General features: G+C 41.0%; 1 protein-coding gene across 3 annotated transcripts in view; it reads left to right on the top strand.

The window, feature by feature from the left end:
* LOC134532565 (zinc-regulated GTPase metalloprotein activator 1-like) overlaps positions 1 to 27127 on the top strand; it is a 315459-nt gene that overhangs the window by 124859 nt on the left and 163473 nt on the right. For 2 of the 3 annotated variants that reach the window (XM_063369091.1, XM_063369090.1), the window contains exons 12-13: positions 16129 to 16252; positions 17622 to 17795. The exons of the other annotated variant lie outside the window; for it this stretch is intronic. In XM_063369091.1, coding sequence (XP_063225161.1) covers positions 16129 to 16252; positions 17622 to 17686 — 189 coding nt within the window. In that variant the 3' untranslated portion in view covers positions 17687 to 17795. Of the gene's footprint in view, positions 1 to 16128; positions 16253 to 17621; positions 17796 to 27127 lie in introns of those variants that run through there. 3 annotated transcript variants of the gene reach the window in all.

Genomic DNA, 27127 nt, shown 5'->3' with positions numbered 1-27127 from the left:
CAACGATGAAGATAAACTTATGTTACGGACGTCACAACGAGGAACAACACAGGCGAACACAGTAGGTTTCCTATGACAAAACAATTGCGACGTTTCTGCACCTGTTCCCGTCATCAGGCACAACCAGACATAGTTGTGTTTATATGATATATAATCGTTAATTTAGGTGTTTAACGGATGGGAATGACAGTGGTCTGGGTCGTTGTAACTCATTTAACTTTAAATTTTATGAATCTTTCATAGTTTTTTTGACGTGACAACGTCTAATAAATCGATGAACGCCGGCTGCACGCACGACAAAGTGTCCCGTAACGCACTTTGTCCCGTTACGCACTTTGTCCCGTTACGCTGTGTCTTACGCTCATTGTACGCTTGCGCCGCATCTATCTCTCTTCCACTCGATTGGAACAACCATCGATTTGACATTTTCGAGGCACATTAAACTTGAAACACTCCCATTCGTTTCCTACTTTTCCTATCATCGTCCTATCCTTAACAGAATAACAGAGATTGGAAGAAGTTAAAAAGCAAACATGTATAAAAGTTATAGTTAAAATAATCTCTTCGTTAAAGTAATAAACATATTTGAATTAATGAGTGCAAATAAAAGTAAATTTATCAATTAAATTGTGTATTTCACATCACTCATTCTTTGTATCCATACAAAATAGTGACAATTCAATAAAAATGATTCAATTTTATTCATGAAAGTATGCAATATTTCATCAATGTTTTGTTATGACGTTGTCACGTTAAACTATCGTCCGTAAACCGACTTTACGGCCAACCAATTTTTTTTTTTTTATAGATATATGCCGCGCCGACTTCTCCTGTTGCGGACGAATAGGTTATAATGCAAGGCACTGTGGGTGACCGCAATGCGGGGAACGGACAGCTGTGTCCCTTAAGGGGGTGGGTGGGACAGGGGGGAGGGGCGCAGGTCGGTGTTGGCAAACACGCGGACAAACAGCAGATGACGGCGACGAGGGAGGGTGTTGTCGGGGGCTGCAACTGGGTCGCCGCTGCCTAAACTATCCTCCCCTCCCCCCCTCACACACACTCACACACACTTGTCAGTCGAACGGAAAAAGAAAAAAAAAGTGGGGGGGGGGGATGTTAATGTGCGGCGCTGCTATAACCGCTCGCGGTCGCAGTAAATCAGATCGGACCCCGGGAGGATTAAGGCCCCTGCAAACATCTTCCAGTCCAATACGATCCCATCTCCAACTTACGAAAGGAGATCGTTATCCACACTCCACAATTTCTCCCGATTGCGTCATTAGTAGGGACCGGAAAAATTCGCGGATTCATTTCGTGATAGGCTGAAATTCAAACACGTGTACAATTCTGCTGGTTCTGCTATTGGCTCGCAGTTTAACTGGAGCTCTCTGGACCAATGAGAGACTATCAAAAAGAAGCGTCGAATCACAAGCTACCCAGTGGAGACGCCTCACAGTTTAGTACCCAATGAACACGCGTGTTTACTTGAGAAATGCAGAGGATAATGGAGGCTATCCTAGAGGTCTTTGAATCCGCGAATTTTTCCGGTCCCTAGTCATTAGTCAATACCTCTGCGACTCCCGACCTGATCACACCCTCGTAATGGCACCATCTTTGTCAAAAAAAGAAAGAAGCAAATGGTGCTGTTACAATATTGTTGTTCCTTCAAAAGCCCCCACCCTGAAGGAAATTAAATGTTAAATTAAATAAATCAAATATTTTTGTCCTGTGCATATATATTTTTGCATCGAGCTAGGATCGAACCAAAGCTGGTAATTAAGGAATTTGTGCCTATTTTAGTATTTCTGAACATGTTTTATTAAATAAGTATTTTTTTGTCCAAAATAATATTTTTACACCTAGCAAGTATCGAACTAAGGACAGGAACCGATCGAATCAATCAAAATATTAATTTAAGATTAGGTAATGAATATTTTAGAATTTTTCCCGAATTTCGAGCTTAATAATTACGGATTGTCAACGTGGCTGCCATTTTAGCCGATAAGATGGCGGATGCCACGATGGTCTGGTGATCAGCACTGTAACAGGTAAAAATTAAATCAATATGGGGGAGGCACCCTCTAGCAGATGGCATGTGCTATGTGATACTAGCGCTCCTGGTATCGAGTACTGAAAACAAGATGGCGGCAGTGCACTCTGGCAGATGGCGTGTGTAGGTACTATGTGAAGCTAACGCTTCTGGTAGCAAGTACTGAAAATAAAGATGGCTTCATCCATCAGAAAAAAACCAAGATGGTGACTCTGATGTCATAATCCAAGATGACGCAAATGATTTCATACTTGTTACCTAGTCGTTGGAAATTAGAATGGCAACAAGAGCTTAAGGAAACACAGAGCAATGTATAACACATATTTAGTACGGCATGTACAGAGATTTATTCACACATTATACAAACACATATAATCCTCATACATTAATATAAATTTTCTTATTATGTTGGCTGTTACACATTACAGCTACAATTCATGTTCCAGCGATTACCAACAAAACACCTGAAATAAATGTATACAAAATTAAGTACCATTCACTACTTTTTAAACATTTTCTCATAACCACACGAATTATTCCTCAATAAATAATTCTAACTGGACCCTTTTCTTTTAGTTATAATTACAAATTCTTTTTAATACAAAATACTTAAACCTTCACTTACAGATCAAAATTATACATTGTTTTAACAGTACCAGAGACTTAGGAACGAGATATTTCTAACACAATTTAAATTTCAACACTTATCCCCAAATAAAATTGGCTAAAATCTTCAGTGTCGTTTAAGTGATAGCGGCGAGTGTTTTTTTTATTTCCGTTGATCCTTGACCTGATCACCCCAGTCGGACCGGAAACCATCGACGGAGCGAATTTCTTTATTCTACCTCTGCCGCCGTGCTGATTCCCTGATACTTGCACATTTTCGCCGGCTCTTAATTCACACTATTTGGTAATAAAACGAACACTATACTAGTGCAGAGAATTGGAGACAAATCACCTAACATGCTGTTGCTTGAAATTATTTTAAAACAGTTTTTCATTAAAAATTTACCTCCTTGTTTATGTTCATAGGTAGTCTTAAACGCCACGACTGATAGTCCCGCTAATGCCACTGCACTACGCCCTTAACGTTTAATCAAGTAGTAGCAGCACCTTTTATTTTCACCGTATTAATAGAACGAGAAAATATATATATTTTTTTTTAAGTATTGCTGAGCAGAACTCTGTTATGCTCCTAGTCGCAAACCACTTCATGACCCTCGGCGTAATTTTCTATGTTCCCCTTGGTCATTTTACTGCAAAGTCCGACACATACTTTTTACTTCCAAAGTCCCGTGCCAATTTGCAAATTGTTACTGGGCTACCACGGAATTATTACCAAGTCCTTAACTGACTTGTATAATTTGCGGCCTCTCTTACCGCCTTTTTCGGCATCCGTGCGCAGCTTGAAGACCTCAGCGGGCAGCCTTTCGGCGTCGATGATCGAAGGTGCGGGTCGTGGTCACCGCATTATTCACGCAGCCGGTTGAGAGAAGACTCTGTGGAACTCGTGCTAGCAGCTTGCTTATATACTCGCTGCGCTCCATACTAAAACAGCGAGGAATATTCTGGACATCCTGAATCGGAAACGCGGCTCGGAAACTTCCGACCACGTCCACGTGCTCCGATCAAAGGCGATTCGGCACGAGTGGACCCGAGGATCTGCTATCCAACGCGCTTCAATTGAAATTCGCGCGCCGAGTCCGTGCATGGTATGGCGGGTGGTATCCCACTAGCCCGCAGGGGCGAGTTTCCTCGTTACGCAGTACCAACCTGCGTAACATATCTCCACAGGACGGCGAATCGAAAACTCCGGCTTTCGATCAGATATCACTTAGGTCTAAGTTTCTGTTTAACAAAAAAACAAAATTCGAACACATGTATACACATGACATTACCCAGACAAATGTATTTATAATTGAGTTCACAAGCAGATATTATATTACTAAACTCAAGCCATTGTCAGTTACTAGTACCCATTTCTAATAAATTGTTTTACTCAGGTTTCTTAGACATTGTAGGACATATATTACTCCAATGCCCTATATCCCCACATTTAAAACAAGCCCCCTTTTTATGGTCTTGTCGGTTTCTGTCAACGGTAGTTTTATCAGTTGGATTACCGCCCCTTTTTCGGTAATAACAATTACTCGTCACATGATTTGTTTTTCCACAAGTTTCACATCTAGCCCTCTCTAAATACTTTATAGGCTTATTTTCTATTTTAATTTTATGTTTTCCCATACTCATCCTACATTCGGCCGTCGAAACAACCTCTATTAGCTCCTCTATGGATGATGGTTTCTGAACCAGACAATGGGTACAAATTTCGGGGCAAAGATTATCCTCAATAATCTCGACTAACTCTAACTCCGAATAGGGATTCCCTAGCACTTTAACATACTTGGTAATATCAGTCACGAATGCCAGAGCTGACTCGTCTTCCCCTTGACTTCTACAGATAAACCTATCCCGCAGTCGCTCGCGTGTTTTCTGATTAGTGTTAAAAAGGATCATTTCCTGTTTAACTTGCTCCCAAGCCCAATTATTGCATTGTGCCTTAATTACCAGTGCCCTTAACTCACTCGGCACATGGGTTAACAATAAGCTGAAAATTGATCCTGAATTCAAAATATTCAAGTCAAGGACTTCCTCCACTAAACACAAAAATAGTATTATATTTTCAGGTTCACAATTTTTCAAGACTGGCAAGTGATCTAACACCGGTTTAACTATGAACTCCAAACATCTACTTTCCTTTATCTTAGGTATGCCCGGTATATGTCCGTCGGAAGAGGACTCACTACTTTTGTTGAAATGGGCTCGTGCTCGTTGTCTAAGTTCGTCCATCGTCATGTTCTCCGGGTCCACGTCAGGCAATTTCAGGTCCACTAACAGTCGTCCCAGCGTAGCCTTGGATAAATCCTGGATCCAACCAGTCCCTGTAAAAGGCATTGTAAGGCAGTAATTTACACTTATACACAAAATACAAACAATACTAAAAACCTTCATTAGCAAAACTGTGACTTCAACCTCTTGTGCTCAAAACCCTCTTTCTTTTTGAAATTTGAAATTTTGTAATCTTACTGTACTGAACCAATGTGTGTTCTGACACACCGCACACACTCTGTGAGCAGAGTGGCGCAATTTTCTTGTTACCTAGTCGTTGGAAATTAAAATGGCAACAAGAGCTTAAGGAAACACAGAGCAATGTATAACACATATTTAGTACGGCATGTACAGAGATTTATTCACACATTATACAAACACATATAATCCTCATACATTAATATAAATTTTCTTATTATGTTGGCTGTTACACATTACTGCTACAATTCATGTTCCAGCGATTACCAACAAAACACCTGAAATAAATTTATACAAAATTACGTACCATTCACTACTTTTTAAACATTTTCTCATAACCACACGAATTATTCCTCAATAAATAATTCTAACTGGACCCTTTTCTTTTAGTTATAATTACAAATTCTTTTTAATACAAAATACTTAAACCTTCACTTACAGATCAAAATTAGACATTGTTTTAACAGTACCAGAGACTTAGGAACGAGATATTTCTAACACAATTTAAATTTCAACACTTCTCCCCAAATAAAATTGGCTAAAATCTTCAGTGTCGTTTAAGTGATAGCGGCGAGTGTTTTTTTATTTCCGTTGATCCTTGACCTGATCACCCCAGTCGGACCGGAAACCATCGACGGAGCGAATTTCTTTATTCTACCTCTGCCGCCGTGCTGATTCCCTGATACTTGCACATTTTCGCCGGCTCTTAATTCACACTATTTGGTAATAAAACGAACACTATACTAGTGCAGAGAATTGGAGACAAATCACCTAACATGCTGTTGCTTGAAATTATTTTAAAACAGTTTTTCATTAAAAATTTACCTCCTTGTTTATGTTCATAGGTAGTCTTAAACGCCACGACTGATAGTCCCACTAATGCCACTGCACAACGCCCTTAACGTTTTAATAAAGTAGTAGCACCTTTTATTTTCACCGTATTAATAGAACGAGAAAATATATTTTTTTCTTTTAAAGTATTGCTGAGCAGAACTCTGTTATGCTCCTAGTCGCAAACCACTTCATGACCCTCGGCGGAATTTTCTATGTTCCCCTTGGTCATTTTACTGCAAAGTCCGACACATACTTTTTACTTCCGAAGTCCCGTGCCAACTTGCAAATTGTTACTGGGCTACCACTGAATTATTACCAAGTCCGTAACTGACTTGTATAATTTGCGGCCTCTCTTACCGCCTTTTTCGGGATCCGTGCGCAGCTTGAAGACCTCAGCGGGCAGCCTTTCGGCGTCGATGATCGAAGGTGCGGGTCGTGGTCACCGCATTATTCACGCAGCCGGTTGAGAGAAGACTCTGTGGAACTCGTGCTAGCAGCCTGCTTATATACTCGCTGCGCTCCATACTAAAACAGCGAGGAATATTCTGGACATCCTGAATCGGAAACGCGGCTCGGAAACTTCCGACCACGTCCACGTGCTCCGATCAAAGGCGATTCGGCACGAGTGGACCCGAGGATCTGCTATCCAACGCGCATCAATTGAAATTCGCGCGCCGAGTCCGTGCAGTGTATGGCGGGTGGTATCCCACTAGCCCGCAGGGGCGAGTTTCCTCGTTACGCAGTACCAACCTGCGTAACATACTAGTTGCCATAATATATACATTAGTGGTGGGAGGTCTGTCTTTCAGTAGCCTCCGTGGAGGAAGTATCCGTCGCCATTTTTATTTTGTCATCGAGTTCGAACCAAGGTCTCCGAGCTCCATGATGTAATTGTGTATTATAATTTAAATTATATTAAAATGGTTTTTAATTTTTTTTTATAAATTATATTTTTTCCGATTGTTATGGATAACAATTACGAATTTCCTAGATGGTGGACGTGCTATCATAATTTCAAAAATGGTGGCATGTTTTTATCAAAAAAAATTTTTAATAAATTTTAATATAATTAATATTTTTTTAAATTTTAAAATGTTTTTTTTATTATTACGGATTTTAAATATGGTGGACATTACAATTCCAACTATGGTGTCACAATTCTAAATGGCGGTCATGACATCCCAATGGTTGAGGCCAAATGTCCTCAGACATTTATTGGAGGCTTGTAGATGAGGAATTTAAGCCTCTTTGAGGAATTTAAGCCCCTTTCAGGAATTTTTAGTTTTTTCAAAGGCTAAAATATTTTGAGGTTTTTCTAATACCCAATTTTTGAAATTTATTGGGTTTTTCCTCAAAATTGGAATCTTTGAAATTTCATTTTTTTAGATATTTTTGGCACATTTTGATGGTCAAGGTCAAATGTCGCGTTTATCCAAGATGGCCGCCGTGATGTCCTGCCCTGGAACCTTCGTCCAAGGACTTCGCCACTCTGCCGCACCCATGGCACTATCGCCCCGGAAACTCCGCTGCGGGAAGGCTCCCGCCTGAACTCTGACTGACTGAGCCCGGCGTCCTCGTCTTATATATATCAGCCCAGGCGCCTTCCAGAAATCGCGAGCGTGTCTGGGGCCAGTCGCGTCATTCCGTGCCGACCCGATGGCAGAAATCTCTCGAAACACGTGTGGGCGGTTCGCGTAACTCCGCAGCTGTCAGGTTTCGGATGTCAAACTAACAGCGCCGCGCGGGGATCTGAGGGCTGGAGGGAGGGGAAGCGGCGACCCAGGTGCGCGCGGAACGTCTTATGTTGCGCGGCCACATGATGTCAGCCAGCTGTGCACCTGCACGTGTCGCGGCTATGCTCACTTTCGTAACAAAAAATATTTTTGTTTCCTTTTAGGAATAAATTAAATTTAAATCAACCTACGACTCGGTGAAAGGCCTACCTACACTATCGCGTCGTGTAGTTTTTATATGAATATACATCACATGATATAACAGGGTTGAATAAGTTATTGCTTGTTTTAAATGTAGCTAACCTATTATAACTAACCATCTGCACTATTTTACCAAATTCAAATGTAGCTAACCTAACTTAACATATCATTAACACGATTCTAAAATATTTCAGAACCACAAAAGAGCCTCCATTTTAAACAAAATCGAAGTTCCAAAGAAGAAGAACAAACTCTCAAATCTCTATCGGAATTGTGATTCCGCCAGCAAAGTAGTTGGCGGAATAATTCCGACAGTTTGTGACGTCATTCCGGTACTTTATTTCGCTAGCGAGTGTTCAAGAATAAGGTTTAGCAAATCTCTGTCCTAATAAAGTCATTACACTAGCGGCATAATTTTGACAGCATCAAGAATAGGCCCCACACTGAATCATCTTCGTGATACTCTGTATGGTGTATGTAATTAACTTTTGTCATCGATTAGTTTGGCTTTTTTTTCTGTATGCTTACGTATTTATATTTTATTTTCATTTCTGTGACAAACACAGAAAAGAAGCAATGGCGTGTGTCCATAAAAATGTTTCAAATCAATGTTCCCTGTTGAAAGAATATTTCAAAGAATTTATTTGAGTTCAGTATATGTAGTCCAGTAACCTCTTCGACTGAAAAAACAAGGGGGGGGGGGGGGAGAGAGTTTCGTCAGATCCGGTACTTCTGATTTTTTTGCTGAGTTGTTTGTGATGTTGGCCGGATGAATAATCCAAATTTTTCGATCTCGAGCGCCGAACATAACATTTTCAGAAATTAAAAAAAAAAGTCCAAAAAACCACGAAAATGTTTAAATTGCTTCAGTGTTTTGCGATTGGTGATGTATATGGTTACTGGACTAGAGTGGTTACTGTGGAAAATTTTCTTGTAATAATTTGGATACCTTTTCACTTACCTGACATGCGTTTGTCAGATTGCTTGCGCCCATGTAGTTGCTGTGTCATAAATAAGAAGTGCGTAACATCGTGCAGAGGTGCGCCGAGGACCAGAATCCCAGAGGTGTGGCTGGCCCTTGTGACACGCTAGCTGAGAGAGGTCTGTCTCCTCCTCCACGCAGCCGTTATTACCTCCGGCCGACCGGCGCGTGCAGGCGTGGGACTCTAGCACGCGTGCTGCTGTTATGAACTCGGTTGACGGTCTGAGGAGCGAAGGGGCGGGCAGGCTGGCTGGTGGTAATAATGATGATGATAATGCTGATGCCGCAGTCACGACCCGGGCCTGGAATGCCGCGAATGTGCTCAATTTTCATCAGGCGGCGGGGCCGAGGCGGGAAAATGGTCCTCCTCCTACCCCTTGCCCCCCGCCCCTTGGCGCTGTGAAACCTCTTGGGGGTAGGCGCGAGAGAGAGCGCGCAGATGAGGGTTGCCGCGGACGCATGCCTCGCGTGCCTGCCTGCTCGCGTTTAATAAATTTTAGTCGTGCGCCCTTGCAGCCGCCTGAGAGAAGGGGTGGGTGTTGGTTGTGTGTTAACCCCTCCTCCCCCCCCCCCGCCTCACGCCCCGATCCCCTCCCCTCCCCTTCGCCCCTGGAATCTTCTCCATTGTCCCAGAACCCCCTGTGTCCTCCTACTAACTCTGCCTCTGGCTGGTGTCCTCGCGGTGTAAGGAGGGAAAGGGGGGGGAGGCAATATTGTGTTTTGGAGGGCCGCGCGCACGCATAAACTGATCCGCAATATACACCCTCGACGGGCGCACGCGTTCGCTTTATCGATAAACACGCACTCCGGCTCGGGCGTCGTCGCCGGGCGACCTCCCTCTCCCCCGTCCTCCTTCGCGTGAAATGATTAGCGGGCGCCGAGGGAGGGGAGGGGCGCAAGCGACGCGCTCATTGACTCTCCAGGTCAGGCTTCGCGGTGCTTCGACTCCGCCTGGTCGCGAGTGACTGAAGACCTGTGCGCTTGGCCGGGCAGTGTCCACGTCAGGGAATTCACTCTAAAACCTGGGGAAGTCGTATAAATTCTTAATATGTTGGGGGGAGGAGGAACGTCATTTTCCGGTATGCCATCACCCTAGCTTTAAACACGTTTTTTGGTAGGAGCAAATTCGTGAATATGAAACGGAAATACGTAACCAGGGTGCTGCGCCATCGTGGAAGTTTAAGATACCTCGAAAAGAGGGTGATTCATATATTTATTTATTTATAAAAATCGTGGTCACCCATCAAAGTATCAAACACGTTCGATTGGATAATAGTCCAAACCAAAGCCTACGCCTCTTCCCTTTCGGCCACCATGACACCGTGTTTTATGTATAATAGTCTGTATAAAATCTATATATAAAAAAGTTATATATAAAATAAGAATACCTATCTCAGGAAAAATGATTTTTAAATTAGGTTTTATAAAGGGTCTACCTCAGCCCTCCCCAACTTTTATACGTTTCGTATATTTATCACGCTCGACATTATTTTTAATAATTCTGCGTTAAACATGAGAAGACATTAATTACCGATGTTAAATGTTAACACATCTCTGGCGAGTACTGAAAGACTAGCTCGAGTTTGTTTTCCAGTTTGTGTTTATTCATAAACACACTAAAGTGGCGTATGCAAGGTTCAGTTTGAACTAGTACAGCTATAGGAATGGTGGAGTTTTGATTGTCTTCTACATGAATACTCATTGGACTTTCAACTGCTAAATTTTCGTTGTGTAATGCGCGCTTACTTCATTGCATTTCTGGTGCATACTAATTTGTCTGGACAATCTAGCGAACATCAACTTAAAATTCATGAATGTAATAAAATAAGTGTGAAATGCAGAATGTAAATGTCATAGAAAGAGTTGAAGAAATAAAATGCTTATATGTCAAGCTTGTTACTTAAAATAAACATGATACAAACATGTTTCTTAATCAAAAAAACACAATTCGAATGATGGTGTATACATTCGATGCATTTAGATCTATATGTATTTATTTTCTTTATTTAATTGTCGTATTTTATGGGGCGAAGTTAAGGCGTGTCGCCTTGTTCTACAATTTATCCACAAATTAAAAATTCATGGAAAAAAAAGTATTTCTTGACTATAAAAGGTATTAACCTTGGCTGGATTATTGAACTGATGATGAGATTTCTCTAATATTGAAGTACGGTTTTCTGTTCTTAGCTTATGTAGCCTTGTGTATTTTTCTTATAAGCGTAGTTTTAATAAATAATCTTTGTGGTCTTTGTCGTACTTAAAAATTATTTGCTCTTGTAAAATATTTAACATTTACAATATTTTATTTTTGTTTTGTTAATTTTTATAGTTTCGTTGTCATTTTTGTAGTTTTTGTAATTTTATTTTTAATGATTAAGTTAATAAATTGAAAGTACCATATAGTAAAAGCACCTATTATGAGACCTTTCCTAATATGAGACCCTAGACTTTCTCAGCCGGGAGCTCCTGAACTCTAGCGGACAATACACTAACTCGGTGCAGTGAACGTTTTCTTGCGTGTGTATTGTTTTCATTAGCGAGCGAATGTGTAGACAAGCGTGGTTACCGATTTTGTGTTTTACGAGCTATCGAGTTTTCCACCGAGATAACAGAAACGGCTTACATATAAATCAAGGTAAGGTTACTTGTTATAACATTCATACACGATGATTGCTATATAGATGAGTGGTTATGTGCATGCTAGTGAGATTGTGTTTTGTGCACTTTTTGTATCCGCAACACAATGTCTTTTGTTGCATATTGATGGCTCCTATTATGAGACCTACAGAGTACCCTTTTATGGGATACTATCTCATATTAGGAACCGGGTCTCATATTAAGAGCTTCCTGCTAAATAAAGTGTTATGCATTTAAACATCAGAATATCATTTAACTATCGCCTTGTTACAATACAATGATTATTTATTATGTTATAATGTAATTAAATTGCTTCATATCTAGTATATAGTAATATAATTCTCGTTATTAACAAACTGTAATGACATATATCATAAGTAATGCTGGTCTTAGAATATAAATTCATAGTCATAAATTAAGAGTTTTCTTTGCCTAAAATGACATTGATTTGAACTTTATTATTACCTTTCATATTAATGTTTTTCTTTTAGATGGATCCTAGCCGAAATCCGAAAAGGAAGAAATGGGACAAGGAGCAGATGATCCTAGCTGTCAAAGCTGTACAAACAGGTACTATGGGTTACAAGTCAGCAGCGAAACATTTTGGGGTACCAAAAAGCACAGTGGAAAGGTATGTGAAAAATACTGAATTGCGTTCTGATGATTTGGTAAATGTGCCATTAGGAAGAAGGCCTACATTAAGCTGTAAACTAGAAAATGAACTTGTAACGTACTGCATTGAGATGGATAAAAGGTTTTATGGGTTGAGGAAATGTGATATTAAAAGGATGGCCTTCCAACTCGCCATTGCTAATGGTATCAAACATCCATTCTCAGAAAAAAATAAATCAGCTGGTAAGAAGTGGATGGGTTCTTTCTTAAAGCGTCATCCACAGTTGTCATTAAGAGTTCCCCAAGGCATTTCTCATGCCAGAGTAAAAGGTTTCAGTCCTGAAAATGTAAAAAAATTTTTTGAGCTCTATGTAACTGAATTTGACAAAATTAAAGGCCGTCCTCATAGGTTGTACAATGTTGACGAGACTGGGGTAACTGTGGTACAGCACAGAGCTGAGAAGGTAATATCCCTGAAAGGAAAACGAGAAGTATCTGCACTGACATCAGCTGAGAGAGGGTCACTCATAACAGTCGTTACTTGCATGAATGCAGTTGGTTCTTTTGTCCCTCCATTGATAGTGTGGCCAAGAAAGAATATGAAAATAGAACTCATGGATGGGGCACCAGCTGGTTCTATTTGGGGATGCCACCCTTCTGGATGGATTCAGGGGGATTTGTTCACAAAGTGGTTTGATCATTTTATTGAATATACAAAGCCATCACTTGAAGACCCTGTTCTTCTTGTTCTCGATGGCCACTACTCACACACCAGAAATGTTGATGTGATACGATTGGCTAGAGAGAACCACGTATCAATCATTTGTATCCCTCCTCACAGTTCACACAAAATGCAGCCACTGGATGTAGGCTTCATGAAGCCACTGAAAACCTATTATGCCTCAGAAATACAGTCTTTTTTAAGAAACAACCCTAACCGTATTGTAACACCACTCTTGGTTGCAAAGTTGTTCAGTGCAGCATATCAACGAGCTGCAACAATGGAAATAGCTGTCAATGCATTCCGCAAAACAGGATTGTACCCATTCAACAGTGATGTGTTTCGTGAATGTGACTTTGTAATTCACAGTTGTCAAGAAATTCTTGATAGAGATGTTCATACCAGTGCAACTATCATCGCCACTTCGAATGACACATCAACTGGTGCAGGACCATCTAATTCTCACCCTGTTCTGCCTATGGATCGCCCACATTTTTCTGGCACAGAGCCTTCTGATGCTAGTCCTGCTCAAACTATGGACATCACACCTATCTCTCCTAAAGACATTAAGCCACTTCCTAGTCTTTCAGCAAATTTACAAAGCCGAAGATGTGGCAAAGCATCTGTAATAACCTCATCGCCTTACAAATCTGATCTCCTGAAGAGTATGGAAAGAGCTACAACAGCAAAAATTAAAAAAGAAGCTGCATGGAAATGTCATAAAACCCTGACGAAAAAACCTTCTGCCAACACACAAAAGACAAGATCACGAAGTTGTACAAGAAGATTAATCGAACAATCCAGCAGCGACGAGTCGGATGATGATTTCGACATCTTATCAGATAGCTCTGGTGAAGAAGACAACGATGCTGAGTGCCTCTTCTGTGGATGCATATTTTCAGATGACAAACATGGCGAACAGTGGATACAGTGTATTGTCTGCTGTCGTTGGGCTCATGAACATTGTGGTGCCACTGACAGTCACTTTGTGTGTCCTCAGTGCCAAAAGAGGATAAAGAAATAATGTGTCCCATATTAGGAAACCTTTTTTTTTCTTTGGAAAAGTGCAGTGTCTTCCTTTTTTTGCATAGGACGTAAATTTATTAGTTTAAACAATATGTATATATTGCATTTTATAGTTAAACATATCAAGTGATTTATTAGACGTCAAATGTTAATTTATGTTCACTTAATAAAAATATATGAATTTTATTTAAAAGGGGTCCCATAATAGGTGCCTTTACCTTACCACAGACTAGCACACTCAAGCGCAAACTTTCTTTTGTGAGTGTTAAGATTCTGAAAACCTTGCGTTGATTGTGTAAATCATGTATCAAAAAAAGGAAATATTATAATAATATGGACCATATTCACTTCTATCCGTGATTATTATATTTATGTCACTGTAAACAATAGGTTGGGCTGAACAAAAAAAAAATTAAAATCTGAGAAAAATTAAGAAATGATCGATTTAAAATATGTATTTAATAATCTAATTTGGAGTTATGAAAAATCATTAGATCGTAACTGAACCCAAATATTGTACAACTTTTTTTTTTTAATTTATGTGTTAAATTTTATTATGATAACTATTTCGTTTGTTTTGTGACATAGCATCGTTGCTCGATTGATGACTCACCTGGGAGTGCCGAAAGAGGGTCGCGGCAGGGGAAAGAAGTGTGCGCTGGAGCACCAGTGGAGCGAGGGGCTGGGGGGAAGGGGGTTTGTCGGACGACGCCGCCCGCGCCTTGATTGTGTCGCAGGGCCGTGTAGTGGCATTGTTCCCCTGCCAGCCCCTCCCCCCCGTGGTGGCTTGTGTATGGTGTCCGCACGCGCCGGAATGTTTTAATACCCGCCGGCGGTGCGCAGCAAATATTAATACAGCGGCCGCCAGCCTGCCCCCAACCCTCCCTCCCTCCACAGATTTCACTCTCCTCCCCCCCCCCCCCTCTTTTTCCTCTGGACCCGTCAGGCGGTCCGGCGGTGGCTTGTTCTTGACGGTACCGTGGTCGGTTATTGGAAAATGACCTGATCTCCAGGGACGATTCTAACATGCAGAGACCCCCTCGTGCTACGCGCAGTCATTCAACGCGAGTCGAGTTCCAAAACAGTTGTGTGCCTTTGCGATGACTTTTGATTTGGACCACGGCGTTCTGACGCACCCCAAGGGCATTTGAGACAGTTGACTAGGGACCTGCGAAATTTTGGTGACAGTCTAGATAGTATTTGATTAATGTTTATCTTTTTTTTTTTTTGCATGGGCATGTATTTTATTCCAAAAATGATTTCGAGGCTAGCTGAGAGTTGAAAACACTGTGGCATCGTCTGTGTTTCGTGATTGGATGATGAGTTTCGTTCAGGTGCGTGTCCACTGTTGGAACAACAATCACAGTGCTGAAGCAAACGCGTCCAGAGCGACTCGGGTCAAATAAGGCAGAGACTTCTCTCGCATAGACGGCCGCCAATCACAAGGAAGAAACCGCTGGTTAAGGCAGAAAATTTCCTCCCTCTGATTGTTTGACACGCCCTGAAATAAAAGGAGCCAATGATAAACTTCTAGGATGCACCTGACCGATGATGTCCTACCCGGAGAGGAGGCGAAAAATCGGCGGCAGCCAATGAACAACGTCGGAGTGAATTGATCGTGTATCTGTTTGTGGTGTCCATTTTAAAGCCAGGGAACAACGCACATTTCGCAAGACCTCTCTGCTGATGACAAGCCAGCGCCAACTGAGCAGTTTTTATCACAATCATTTCATTCAGGATCTGAGCTCGAGGGCGGTAGCCAATCAAGGAACGACGCCGGATCAGGAAAACACGGTCGTGTGTGTAGGCTTGGTTGCAGGTCGCAGTCGCTAATCTCTGGTCGCTCTAGTGGCAGCTCTCGTGGTACCTAGGGACCGGAATAATTCGCGGAGACAATGACCTCTAGGATAGCCTCCATTATCCTCTGCATTTCTCTAGTAAACACGCGTGTTCATTGGGTACTAAATTGTGAGGCGTCTCCACTGGGTAGCTTGTGATTCGACGCTTCTTTGGTCGACGGTCTCTCATCGGTCCAGAGAGCTCCAGTTAAACTGCGAGCCGATAGCAGAACCAGCAGAATTGTACACATGTTTGAATTTCAGCCTATCACGAAATGAATCCGCGAATTTTTCCTGTGTCTGCGTATTACTAGTGTGTTTGCAACGTGAGAGCACACGAGGTGGCAGGATGCTGCGCATCTCTGCCGTGAAGCCCGAGGATGCGAGGTCGCCGCGGTGTGTTGCAGGGCATCGCGCGGCTGCGCGGACAGCGGGACCCCGTCATGGTGCAGGCGGTGTACGACATGTTCGACGTGGAGGCAGTGCCCGCCCACCCGGACCACCCGCCCCGTTCCACCTTCGTCGTCATTGGTGCGTTGTCGCAGCTCGTGGATACTCCCGCAGACACGCTCTTTGACAACCATGGCTCTCTTGCGTTTTGTGCTACTATAGTTAACCTATACTATCATAACCAAATTTTAAAAATTATAATTGACCTAACCTAAACCAATTTCAAAAAATTATATTGACCTTAACCTAACCTAGCCTAATTTCAAAAAAAATAATTGACCCAACCTAACCTAACCTAACCTAACCTAGCCTAATTTCAAAAATTATAATTGACTTAACCTAACCTAACCTAACCAAACCAAATTTTAAAGTTATAATTGACCTAACCTAAACTAATTTCAAAAATTATATTTGACCTAACCTAACCTAACCTAGCCTAATTTCAACAATTATAATTGACCAAACCTAACCTAACCTAACCTAGTTTTAAAAATTATTATTGACCTAACCTAAACTAAATTCAAAACTTATATTAGACCTAACCTAACCTAACCTAACCTAACCTAACCTAACCTACCCTAATTTCAAAAATTATAATTGACCAAACCTAACCTAACCTAACCTAGCCTAGCCTAATTTAAAAAATTATAATTGTCCCAACCTAACCTAACCTAACCTAACCTAACCTAACCTAACCTAACAATTTCCTCAACAGATATCTACTAATTGTAGTATAGAAAACTGCGAAAAGTACGCAAGAGTTATAACCACAATTCTTTGGCGGATTCCTTTGCCTATCAAAAAAGACAATAAGCACGTATACATCTGCTTCGCGTTGATTATTGGTAGGGCCATCTATTATTGTTAGCGAAAAGATTTCCAGACCAGCTGTGTGTTGAAATACTTTGGCGTTGTCTCTGTTTCGTGGTCGGCTGGGTTCATTCCGGGTACGTGACTACTGTCGGAACGCCAATCACAGCCATCCAAGTGCGTAAATAAACGCGTCCTGAATGGCTTTGCCAAACAGGGCCAATGGCTTCTCTTTCAGACGGCCGCCAATCACAAGGGAACAACCGCTAGCGCGGGCATTCCTTATAGGTGATCAGATTGTAAGACGTGTCCTCAATTATTGTCAGAGACGTGTATTTTTCGCGATGAAAAAAATTCTGATCGCTCATTAGACTGAAATAGCTTTAGTTTGTGTTTAAAACCGTTGTTCGATGTCATTTGGTCTAGTGGTCTGTAGGCAAGGAAGGTATTGATTGATGGGGAGTCTAATTCTATTACCGAATGGGTCGAAGATCTTCTCGGAGTTAACACTTAAAAGCAGTTTCTTGGCGCACTACTACATTATTTTTTGTCACAATAGAACATTCGACAGTTAGTTTAAAATTGTTGAATTTTTATGGTCAACATTAACATCTCACATTATTGTTTTGTTTACTTCCAGGACAACATCTGGTTAAAGAAGAGCTGATAGCTCTGCTGCAGGACTGTGTGAACTGTTGCAGTTAGCATCACTATCAGACCCTCGCGTTTTCAGCTGGAAGACATCGTGATGCAGAAAGTACATCGTCTTTTTTTTTACAGTATCGTCTGTTGCATTAAAAGGATTTACATGGGAGGTTCCTGTTTTGTTTTATTGACCTTGCGTTTGCTTCAACTGTCTGACTTAGTTTGACGAGTACCAATTTTTTTTGAGTTATAGAATTTAAGTGCATAGAATGTAACTTAACTTAAAAAAAAAAGCGAACATCGCAGATGATAGTCCTGATTCGCAAAATACAAGTAGGAGGAGCATTGAATTTTCACCAACAACTTCATAATGACCATTTAAAACGCCCATTTATAAACGAAAATTTCGGATTATTCATCGAATTCCCGCTTGGTGGAGTAGCCGGGTAGCGTGTCCCACCACAGGATTGCTGCCGGGTATGTCCGGCTGTCCGGTCAAGCCAAGGAGTATTCAACACCGAGCGGTCGCTGACATCGTCAAAACTTAATAAATCACCTTCCTGGTGATATTTTATTATATATATATATATATATATTTATATATATATATATATATATATATACACACACACACACACTCTCTCTCTCTCTCTCTCTCTCTCTCACACACACACTCACTCACTCACAATCGCACATGTTAAACATTTGCAGGCACACCAACACAATATTGAGCCATCATTTGTGGCGTATACTAGCTACACCAACTTTGTTTTGTAGATTATTAGTTTACTGTTGAAAGAGATGCGGTGTTTGAATTTATTGCCATTTAAAGATTTTTCACCGCTTTATATCAGACCCACGACTCTAATCCCCCCCCCCCCCCCCCAACACATCACAAAACGTGCTTGACCTCAAACCGCAGAGTTGGCAGCGCAGAGAAATAAAAGCACAAGATGTATTGCATGTGTGGGTTTTGTTTGCTGGGAATCGACGGATCCAGAGCGGTGGGAGTCACGGGGTGATGGGAGGGGATTGTTAGGAGGGCTTCACTCTTCACTCGCAGCGGCCAGCCGCTTCTCTCCGGGAGGCTGGCTGGAGAGTCCTCGGAGGGAGGGAGGGAGGGAGGGAGGTTGTGTGTGCCAGCGTGCTTCGGGCCCGCGAGAGACGCGCCGTGTGTGTGCGGACGAGTTTTACGCCCCGCCGCAGACGTGGCATTGTGCGACAACAGTTTGGGAGCGCCCTCGAGTGTCGCGCGCGCTCCGTAATCGCCTTTTCCTCCCCCCTCACCCTTCCATACCCTCGCATCGCAGGAGTAGGAGCTGCGCAGCGCAGAGCCGCGGCGTCAACACCGGGTCCTCTGGACGGCTCAGCGGGCAGCGTGGCTCCCCCCGGCCTCCTGTGGCGGTTAATAACTGCCCACTCGACCGTCGGCGCGGCCAGTCAATGTTTGCGCAGGCATTGTCTTGCGGGAGCTCCTGCCGCAGAGCATCAAGTATATACCGGGTTTTTATTTTTATTTCTGCAGAGAAGCGGAAGTATCCCGGAACTATTTTTTAATTTATATTTTTACTTTTCCGTCGGAAAAGGAGGTAGGCCCCAATTATTTCTCGGTCTCACACGGCATGTTGGTTATTTCATTTTTTATTTTGTCATTACTGGAGACCTGCGAAATTCGCGGTTTCGATGGCCTTCAGGATAGACTGCACATACCCCTGTACACTCGGGCAAATAACGCAAGTTCATTGGCTGCCGACTTGTAAGCCGTCTCAGCTGGTTTGTCTGTGATTCGATCCTTCTTTGGTTGAGGGTTTATAACTGGTTTAGATTCGTCCAGATGAACAGTAAGCCAATAGCAAATTTATCTAAGAGGCGTAGCCTATATGTGTTTGAATTCTAGCGTATCACCGAATGAATCCGCGAATTTTGCAGGTCTCTAGTCATTACTATTCAGGGTTTTTCCTGTAAATTTTTGCGTAGAGATTTCTTTGCCACGGTTGTTGGGTCATACATGTTACCACCAAAAATGTGGTTTTTTAGCTGTGAAAGGTCACACAGGTGAGCATAATTATGAACACTTTCGTTTTTTTTCATAGCGCAGTTAGATATTAATTAATAATTATCTGCTGAGAAAAATTGAGACGCAACTTTTAAAAAAAATGTGTGTGTAAAGAAATTAAACTTCTTGCTTATAGTATTATTATGTAGAAAACAGGTCGCGGGAAAAAATAATATTTTTGCAAGTATGCGAACGCTAAATTATGCTTTTTCGCTAGTATGCGAGTGGGGGAAAGCATAAAGTGTGAAAGTGAGCAAGTATGCAGTTGCGCACGTATGCCGCGCCATTGCTACCTCTACCCTGCCGTCTCGTCCTCTACCGTTTCCCCCACCACGTACCTAACTATTCCACTCATGCGATCGGAATTTTCGTAACGCTCGAAACTTGTAGCCACCTCAGCAAAGATTTGTCTGATCTATGAGTCGAGGAACTGTTCAGTTATCCCGAGCTGGTTCTGCTTTTTTTTTTTTTTTTTAAATCCATGTTTACGGAAACACTCGACAAGAGGTATTGATAGAATAGTCGGACATATTTTGATGCATCCGGACTTACGCAAAAGGTAGAAGGTAAGAACTGTAGGAATTTGCCGTATTCCAATAACTTCCTGAAGTTGTTTGACTGTTACTATTCTTCACAATCAACAAACCTATTCATAAAACGTTTTTTTTTTTTACCAACTTGTAAAATGTATGCCTGTACCCAGTATTTATCCTTAAAGTCCTACAAATCCCTTTCTAATTGATTTCGTTATTTTACCAGACTACTAGATGGCACCGGGATATTATCCGAATGAAGAAAAGCTTTCCGACAGTTGAACGCCTTCAAACTGTAATCACATTATAACTAGGCATCCCATCTTGAACAATATATTATTTGCATTTTCCATGGTAGATGTTGTAATCAGCTGGTAAAAAGTGATGTTTTCTGGTCTTTATTTGCTTTTTTTTAACTCCTTAATCGATTATTAATTTTTTTTTATATTCTTCCTTTCCAGAAACCTCTTCTTCCTTTCCTGCGTTATGCAAATAGGCTAATTTAAAGGTAAGCTCCACATCATTTGGAATTGTTTTTACTAATTATTTATTTTTACGAAAAAAATTTATAAAGTAGTACTAAATAAGTAACCTGTGTGTATGTCCCAACTGAAGAAACACAGCTTCTATTGAATGACCATGAGTTAGTTGGTAAAACAAAAAGTTTTGATAAATTAACAGGCTACGTGTCTTACATTATAAAGTTGCGAATAGATCGTAGCATCAATTTGACGAAAAAACTTTAAAGAAAGCCTATAATGCAATATTGAAATAGTGAAACACCAGTGGGACTGCCAAAAAACAAAAGTAATTGCATGAAAACATTAGAATCTAATATTGTATGCGAGACCAATCGAGTCTTCAAACGAGAAACACGCCAGAAAAAAATTATTGTATTGTTACTTAACCGTTTAAATAATCAATAGTTTAGAATTTTGAAAGACTAAAAAAAATTATTTTTTTATCAAATAAATTAAAACCTTTTTATGAAATGAACCTATTAAGTTTTATTCCCTAATCCATTTAATTCTTACTATCGGCAGTGCACTGAAACTTTTAAAATGTAACTTTGGCAGCTAATTATGCAAAAAAAAAAGTTTTTTTGTGAAATTTTAGTCACGCACAAAAAGTCTACTAGTCTTCCCAAATATAAAACAGTAACCTCGAACGGGACAAACCCCCTTAAGCTAAATATCTAACCCAGAATTCATTGGGAAAATGTTTCCTCGTTAATTGAGGTCACCGAAGATTACATACACGGTTCTTCAGTTACGTCATTACTATTATGCCTACCATATTAGCGTGTTAAAACTAAACTACTACTCTTGGAAGTGTAACTCAAGTAAATTGTGGCTAAAATGTGTTACAATATTGTTGTTTTTTTTAAATATTTTTATGAGTAGGCCTATACATCTAACAAATAATTAATTTATGATTTTTAGTAACTCAATTTGTACTATTTATTATTAACGAGCAAAATATTTTTTAATCTTATCCAGAGAATTTATTTGGATTAGTTTTTTATATAGTTTTTATGAAAAGTTATATGTGTTATCTAAAGGGCTGTGCCTTTCTCCGTGCTCTGAAGGTCTTTATTGCAGAAGGCAGTTAAAATATTTCCGTCTCTTCGTTTGCCTTTCTCGAGAAAGAAAAAAGTTTATGCCTGAAAGACAAACTTTTCCGTATATACCGCGTTTTTTTATGATGAAGTTGTCAATAGCGGTCTTGTGTTAAGATCATTTTAACGTTATTAAAAAGCAAAGCGAAAGTAGAAGTGACTTTCGAAACTTTCGCTTCAGCATCATTTCTTTTTTCATATGCGGGCGCCGTAAGAGAGGCATGGAGTTTGCTCATTTTGAATAAGAATTACTTTCCAATATCCAAGCATAATGTAACAAGAGGAGGAGAAGTGGAATGAGGGGTTTGTGCAAGAGAAAAGTTTCCGCGAAGGAAAATATTTGTGAAAGTCTCGATGAAGAACAGGCTAATAAATATAAGAATAAATCCAGCTCAAGAACGGTCTAATGTCTGAGGGAGAGCGAAAATTAAGGATGGATTCCCCTGTGTCCTCTCCATCTGAGTTCTCCACACGTGCCTTGTCGGGTGTTTTCTCAACCTGGAAATATATCTCCACAGAACTATTATTTTTGTGCATATCCTTTCGAATGCGTGTGATACGTTTAACAAAGTGGAGTCGAGCAAACGTTTTAAAATTACGTATTTTAAACAAAATGTGTACGAATTTGTTCTGAAGCTACGATCTCAGAAACTGAAAAAAAAAGGTGAACCGAAGAAAAAGAAAACGTTTTCAGATTGAATGAGGAGGCAAGTCTATTATAAGTAGATATTCTAGAAGAGAAAGTAATTATTAATAATATTTTGAAGTATTTTGATTTTAAAACTGCAGAACAAATAAGTAGATTACTGTCCATGATTCCCCTTGGTTAATACAGATTAAGGGCCCGCCTAGTCAGGGGTGTAATTGTGTTGGTGAGCCGGGGTGATAAGTGCGACTCCCACTGCTGCTTCTAGCGCGGTATCGCCTCTAAGCGCAAGTCTATGAACTGGCGCGCAGTCTTCTCGCCGTGCATAGGAAAACTATGAGATTTGAGCTGTAACCGTAACATTATATGGTGGGGAAATAAAGATAAAGGTGTGTTTCAAGATGCTTGAGTGCTTTCAAGAATATGAATAGGGTGTTTCATGTCTAAACATTATTGTGAAAACACGCGTTTTAGCCGTTTTAGCCGTTTTAACTCTCCTAAAAATACATTTTCAAGACGAAATACGTAAACAAAACTACTTATCTGTCCTGAGCACATTCTTAAATGCTTTTCATAAACAGACACCAATGGTGTGTCTCGAGCCGTTTTCATATCGCGTGGTTTCTTCTGAAACTGTGCAAACAGCGTCGTTAAAAAAAAATTGGTTGTCTGTGAAGTCGGTTTACGGACAATAGTTTAACGTGACAACGTCATAACAAAACATTTATGAAATGATTGCATACTTTTATGAATAAAATTGAATCATTTTTATTTTAACAATAAAAGAATAAATACTTGAAATTATACTAATAATCAGATTTTTAAAATGCAAGAATAATTAACCTTTATTTCCGAAATTGTTGTAATAAGCAATGAAAACCACATTAACTTTTCACTTCACTTTATAAACAGTCGAGTGGAAGATAGATGCGGCGCAAGCGTACAATGAGCTTAACGGAACAATGTGCGTAACGGGACACTTTTTCGTGCGTGCAGCCGGCGTTCATCGATTTATTAGACGTTGCCACGTCAAAAATTTAAGTAACATCTTTATTTTAAGACTTAATCATTATTCATAGGTATATATGTAAGACGTTTCTTTGCTAAGGCATAGCAAATAACAAAATTCCCGAAGTTACGCATTGCCTCGTGTGGAATCACTGGTGGTGGTAAAATGACCACGTTGACTTAGTTGCGGGTATGATTCCTTGGCACACCTGCAATTATTATTTTTTTCTTCCGAGTGTTGCGGATTGTGAGAGAAGGGAATGTTCACACGAGCGTGGGGCAAGCACGATATATTCGTAAGTGGGTCACGAGCGTGACGGCGAGGGACTCCGAGCGTGACACCGCGGAGAGGCATCGCGCGCGCGAGCGACGCTTGTTTGGCGAGGCACGTCGACTCGCCCGAGCAGGATTACTACCTGAGCCGGGGGCGATAACTCATGTCTGCTCGGCACAAACATGTCAGCGTTTCCCTGGCTGCGGGGAAGACGTTGGTCTGTCGCGCCAGGTCGGGCGAACTTGTTCACATGAATGCCCGGAGGAGGGGGGAGCCGGTCGACGTAAGCCCCTTCCCCCCTCTCCCCCCCCCCGGCCTGCGCGAGATATTTACGAACGGTAAATCCATCCCGGGGGGGGGGGGGAGTTTGCACGCTAAATCTCGCTCTGTTTCAACCTTCTAAAGTGCTTCCTAAACTTGATACTGTCACTTGTAGCTTAGTGCAGCAGGATAATTTATGTTTCGTGTCCCGTCTTGCAGGGATGTCTGTAAGGCTGGGTGGAATCCGTTAAAGAATATCTGCTTGTAGTTATACTCTGAACTTGAAACAGTAAAAAAAAAAATTCTCGAAAGCATATTTAATATCGGAATATTGTAATACATGTTACTGACTGAAGTACACCGATTTTGCACGTTTTTAATTTGATTTCGTAGTCGTTTTCAGAAAAGCCCACTGATTGAAAATTCAGAGCATTGGTTTTTTATAAAGAATTTGGAGTGGCTGTGCATCTCCACCACAGCGGCGTTGAAATGGCGATCCCGGCGGGCGGACAAACATCAAGTGAAGCAACTCTTGTTTCGAGTGGGTCGCGCTAAGCGGCGCGCCGGCACGGGGTGTGTGTTGTGCAGCTAAAACAAATTGTTTACCGTGCAGCCGGTCGTGGATATTGCGTCCCGGGACTGAGATCACTGCACACAGAGCCTCCAGGCGCCCTTATTGACGGCACGAACCCGACTAGCAGATCCCGCGCTTTCCTTTTGCCGTTAACGCAAGTGCTTCAGCCCGTGTGTCTGTCTACAGACAAATTCGTAACAATTTTACAACCCTTAGTGATTCTGCATACTTTCACAGCCGCCATTTATGTCGTTACATAGCTGAATATTATGGTTTGGCGCGAAAATGTTTTGGGTTAAGATAGACACGAAAACAATTTAGCTTCTTCCCGCATTTTTTTTTTGTGGCAAGAAAACTTTTTTTTTTTCAAGCATGACGTTAGTTTCAGACCAATCACGGACATTCTGTTATGCAACATTTGCGTTCTCATTGGCCTATTCTTTGAATGGCTGGTGGCTGCGGATACGTCAATTGCACTTTACACACATTATTCTGAAGTCTCTTAACACTACTGAAAACTCAATTTACAGGATTATAAACTATAAAAAGCCATGAAATTACACATAAACCTGTTATTGTGCTGTACTATAAAAAAATGTGATAAGACAGTGGACTCATGTTCCGAAAGACCAGGGGTAGAGACCGGAAATATTAGCGGATTCATTTCGTGATAGGCTGAAATTCAAACATGTGTACAATTCTGCTGGTTCTGCTATTGGCTCGCAGTTTAACTGGAGCTCTCTGGGCCAATGAGAGACTATCTACCAAAGAAGCGTCGAATCACAAGCTACCCAGTGGAGACGCCTCACAATTTAGTACCAAATGAACACGCGTGTTTACTTGAGAGATGCAGAGGATAATGGAGGCTATCCTAGAGGTCTTTGAATCCGCGAATTTTTCCGGTCCCTAACCAGGGGTAAACCCACAGCCCAGCCACAATGATTTCTGTTTTCCCGCAATCTTATTAAATCACTAACGGCAAATGCTTGGATTTATCCTTACTAAAGAACATGTCTGATTACTTCCCTAATATCTCTGGTTGTTTTACTGCCTATAGTTACCTCGTTGTTGACAATAGGCTAAGCCCCAGTATTAAGATGTATAGGGATGGTGGTGCATCACGGGAAAATTGGACCATTTTGTTGAAGTGGACTCTCAATAATATGTCGCGCCCGTCCGTCAACAATCCGAGTTGTTGATAAGTAGAGACACGTGAAATTCGCGGGTTCAATGACCTACAGGATAGACTCCAATATCTTCTACACACTCGGGTAAATGCCAACTGTTCATTGGCTGCTGACTTGTGAGTCGTCTCGACTGGGTGGCCTGTGATTCGACACTTCTATGAGTGAGGGTCTCTAATTGGCCCTCAGTCCTCCAGATTAACAGTGAACCAATGACAGAAGCAATGCTAAGGTATAATTATTTGAATTTTAGCATAACACGAAATGAACCCGCGAATTTCACGGGTCTCTATTGATAAGACAAGGGAGGAAAGCAACCAGATCATTTACGCAAAAATCAGGGTGCAGTCGACATTCATAGAAACGTGAGTCAAATTTCATCGCATTCATATTGCAAGCTTAGACATTGAGGTCTGGCCGAATCATACTAATCTCGTGCAGTAATAAAAGTTAGTCCCGTGCAACAGAAGCTTGGTAATTGTAAAAAAACAATGCCAGAAATTAATATAGTGTGAAAAGTAGTTTTTAATTGCATAGATAAATTACGTTATGGTTGAAAGAGAATTTAAATGTCCCGATAAGGCGTCTGTAGGATAATTTTTTTTTAATTTCAGCTTCGCGAAAGAGAATTTAAAAGGGCGTAACTACAATAAACATAAAGCAAATTTTCCAAAAAAAAAAACTTTCGGGCATACAAATTACATTATATACGTAAAATACAAATTTACCAACTTCAATGATCTAAGCATATTTAAAAAAATGATAACATGATTTCCCTAAAGGGAAATTTTTTTACCGTTTTTCGTTTAGAGCTAAACTCTCTGAGATATAAGTGCTTTTATTAATAATAAGCATAGTTATTCGTAAGGTGATGACTATACAAACACATTAATTTAATAACTAAGGCGTGCTCCACTTGTGTAGCTGTACTAATTCAAAAGTTACTCTATTGTTACACACTTACATTATTTATTTTATACAATATCTCTATGGAGTAGAGTAATATCTGTGCTTCACGATACGCTTGTCTCCAAGGTATACATATATCTTTGGCGGTATGGAGTCAGTGAGAGATGATCGTATATATATATATATATATATATATATATATATATATATATATATATATATATATGAGTACTTTGAAGGACGCCGCGGAATCGCGCACTGCGAGGAAACATGGCGGGTTGGAACTCTTCTGCTTTGCTTCCGCCCGCTCCTTTCTTCCGCGCGACGCTTCCTCCCCCCCCCCCCCCCCCCCTTTTTTCGGGTCTCTTTGTCGGCCGCGCTATTATTGTTGTCGCTGTTATCCGCTGTGTTCTGGAGCCTGATCGTCTCTGCGCGGAG

The sequence above is a fragment of the Bacillus rossius genome, chromosome 6, assembly GCF_032445375.1.
Source record: "Bacillus rossius redtenbacheri isolate Brsri chromosome 6, Brsri_v3, whole genome shotgun sequence".
NCBI lineage: Eukaryota > Metazoa > Arthropoda > Insecta > Phasmatodea > Bacillidae > Bacillus > Bacillus rossius.
The sequence above is the reverse complement of the archived record's forward strand: the minus strand, read 5'-3'. Positions and strand labels throughout refer to the sequence as shown.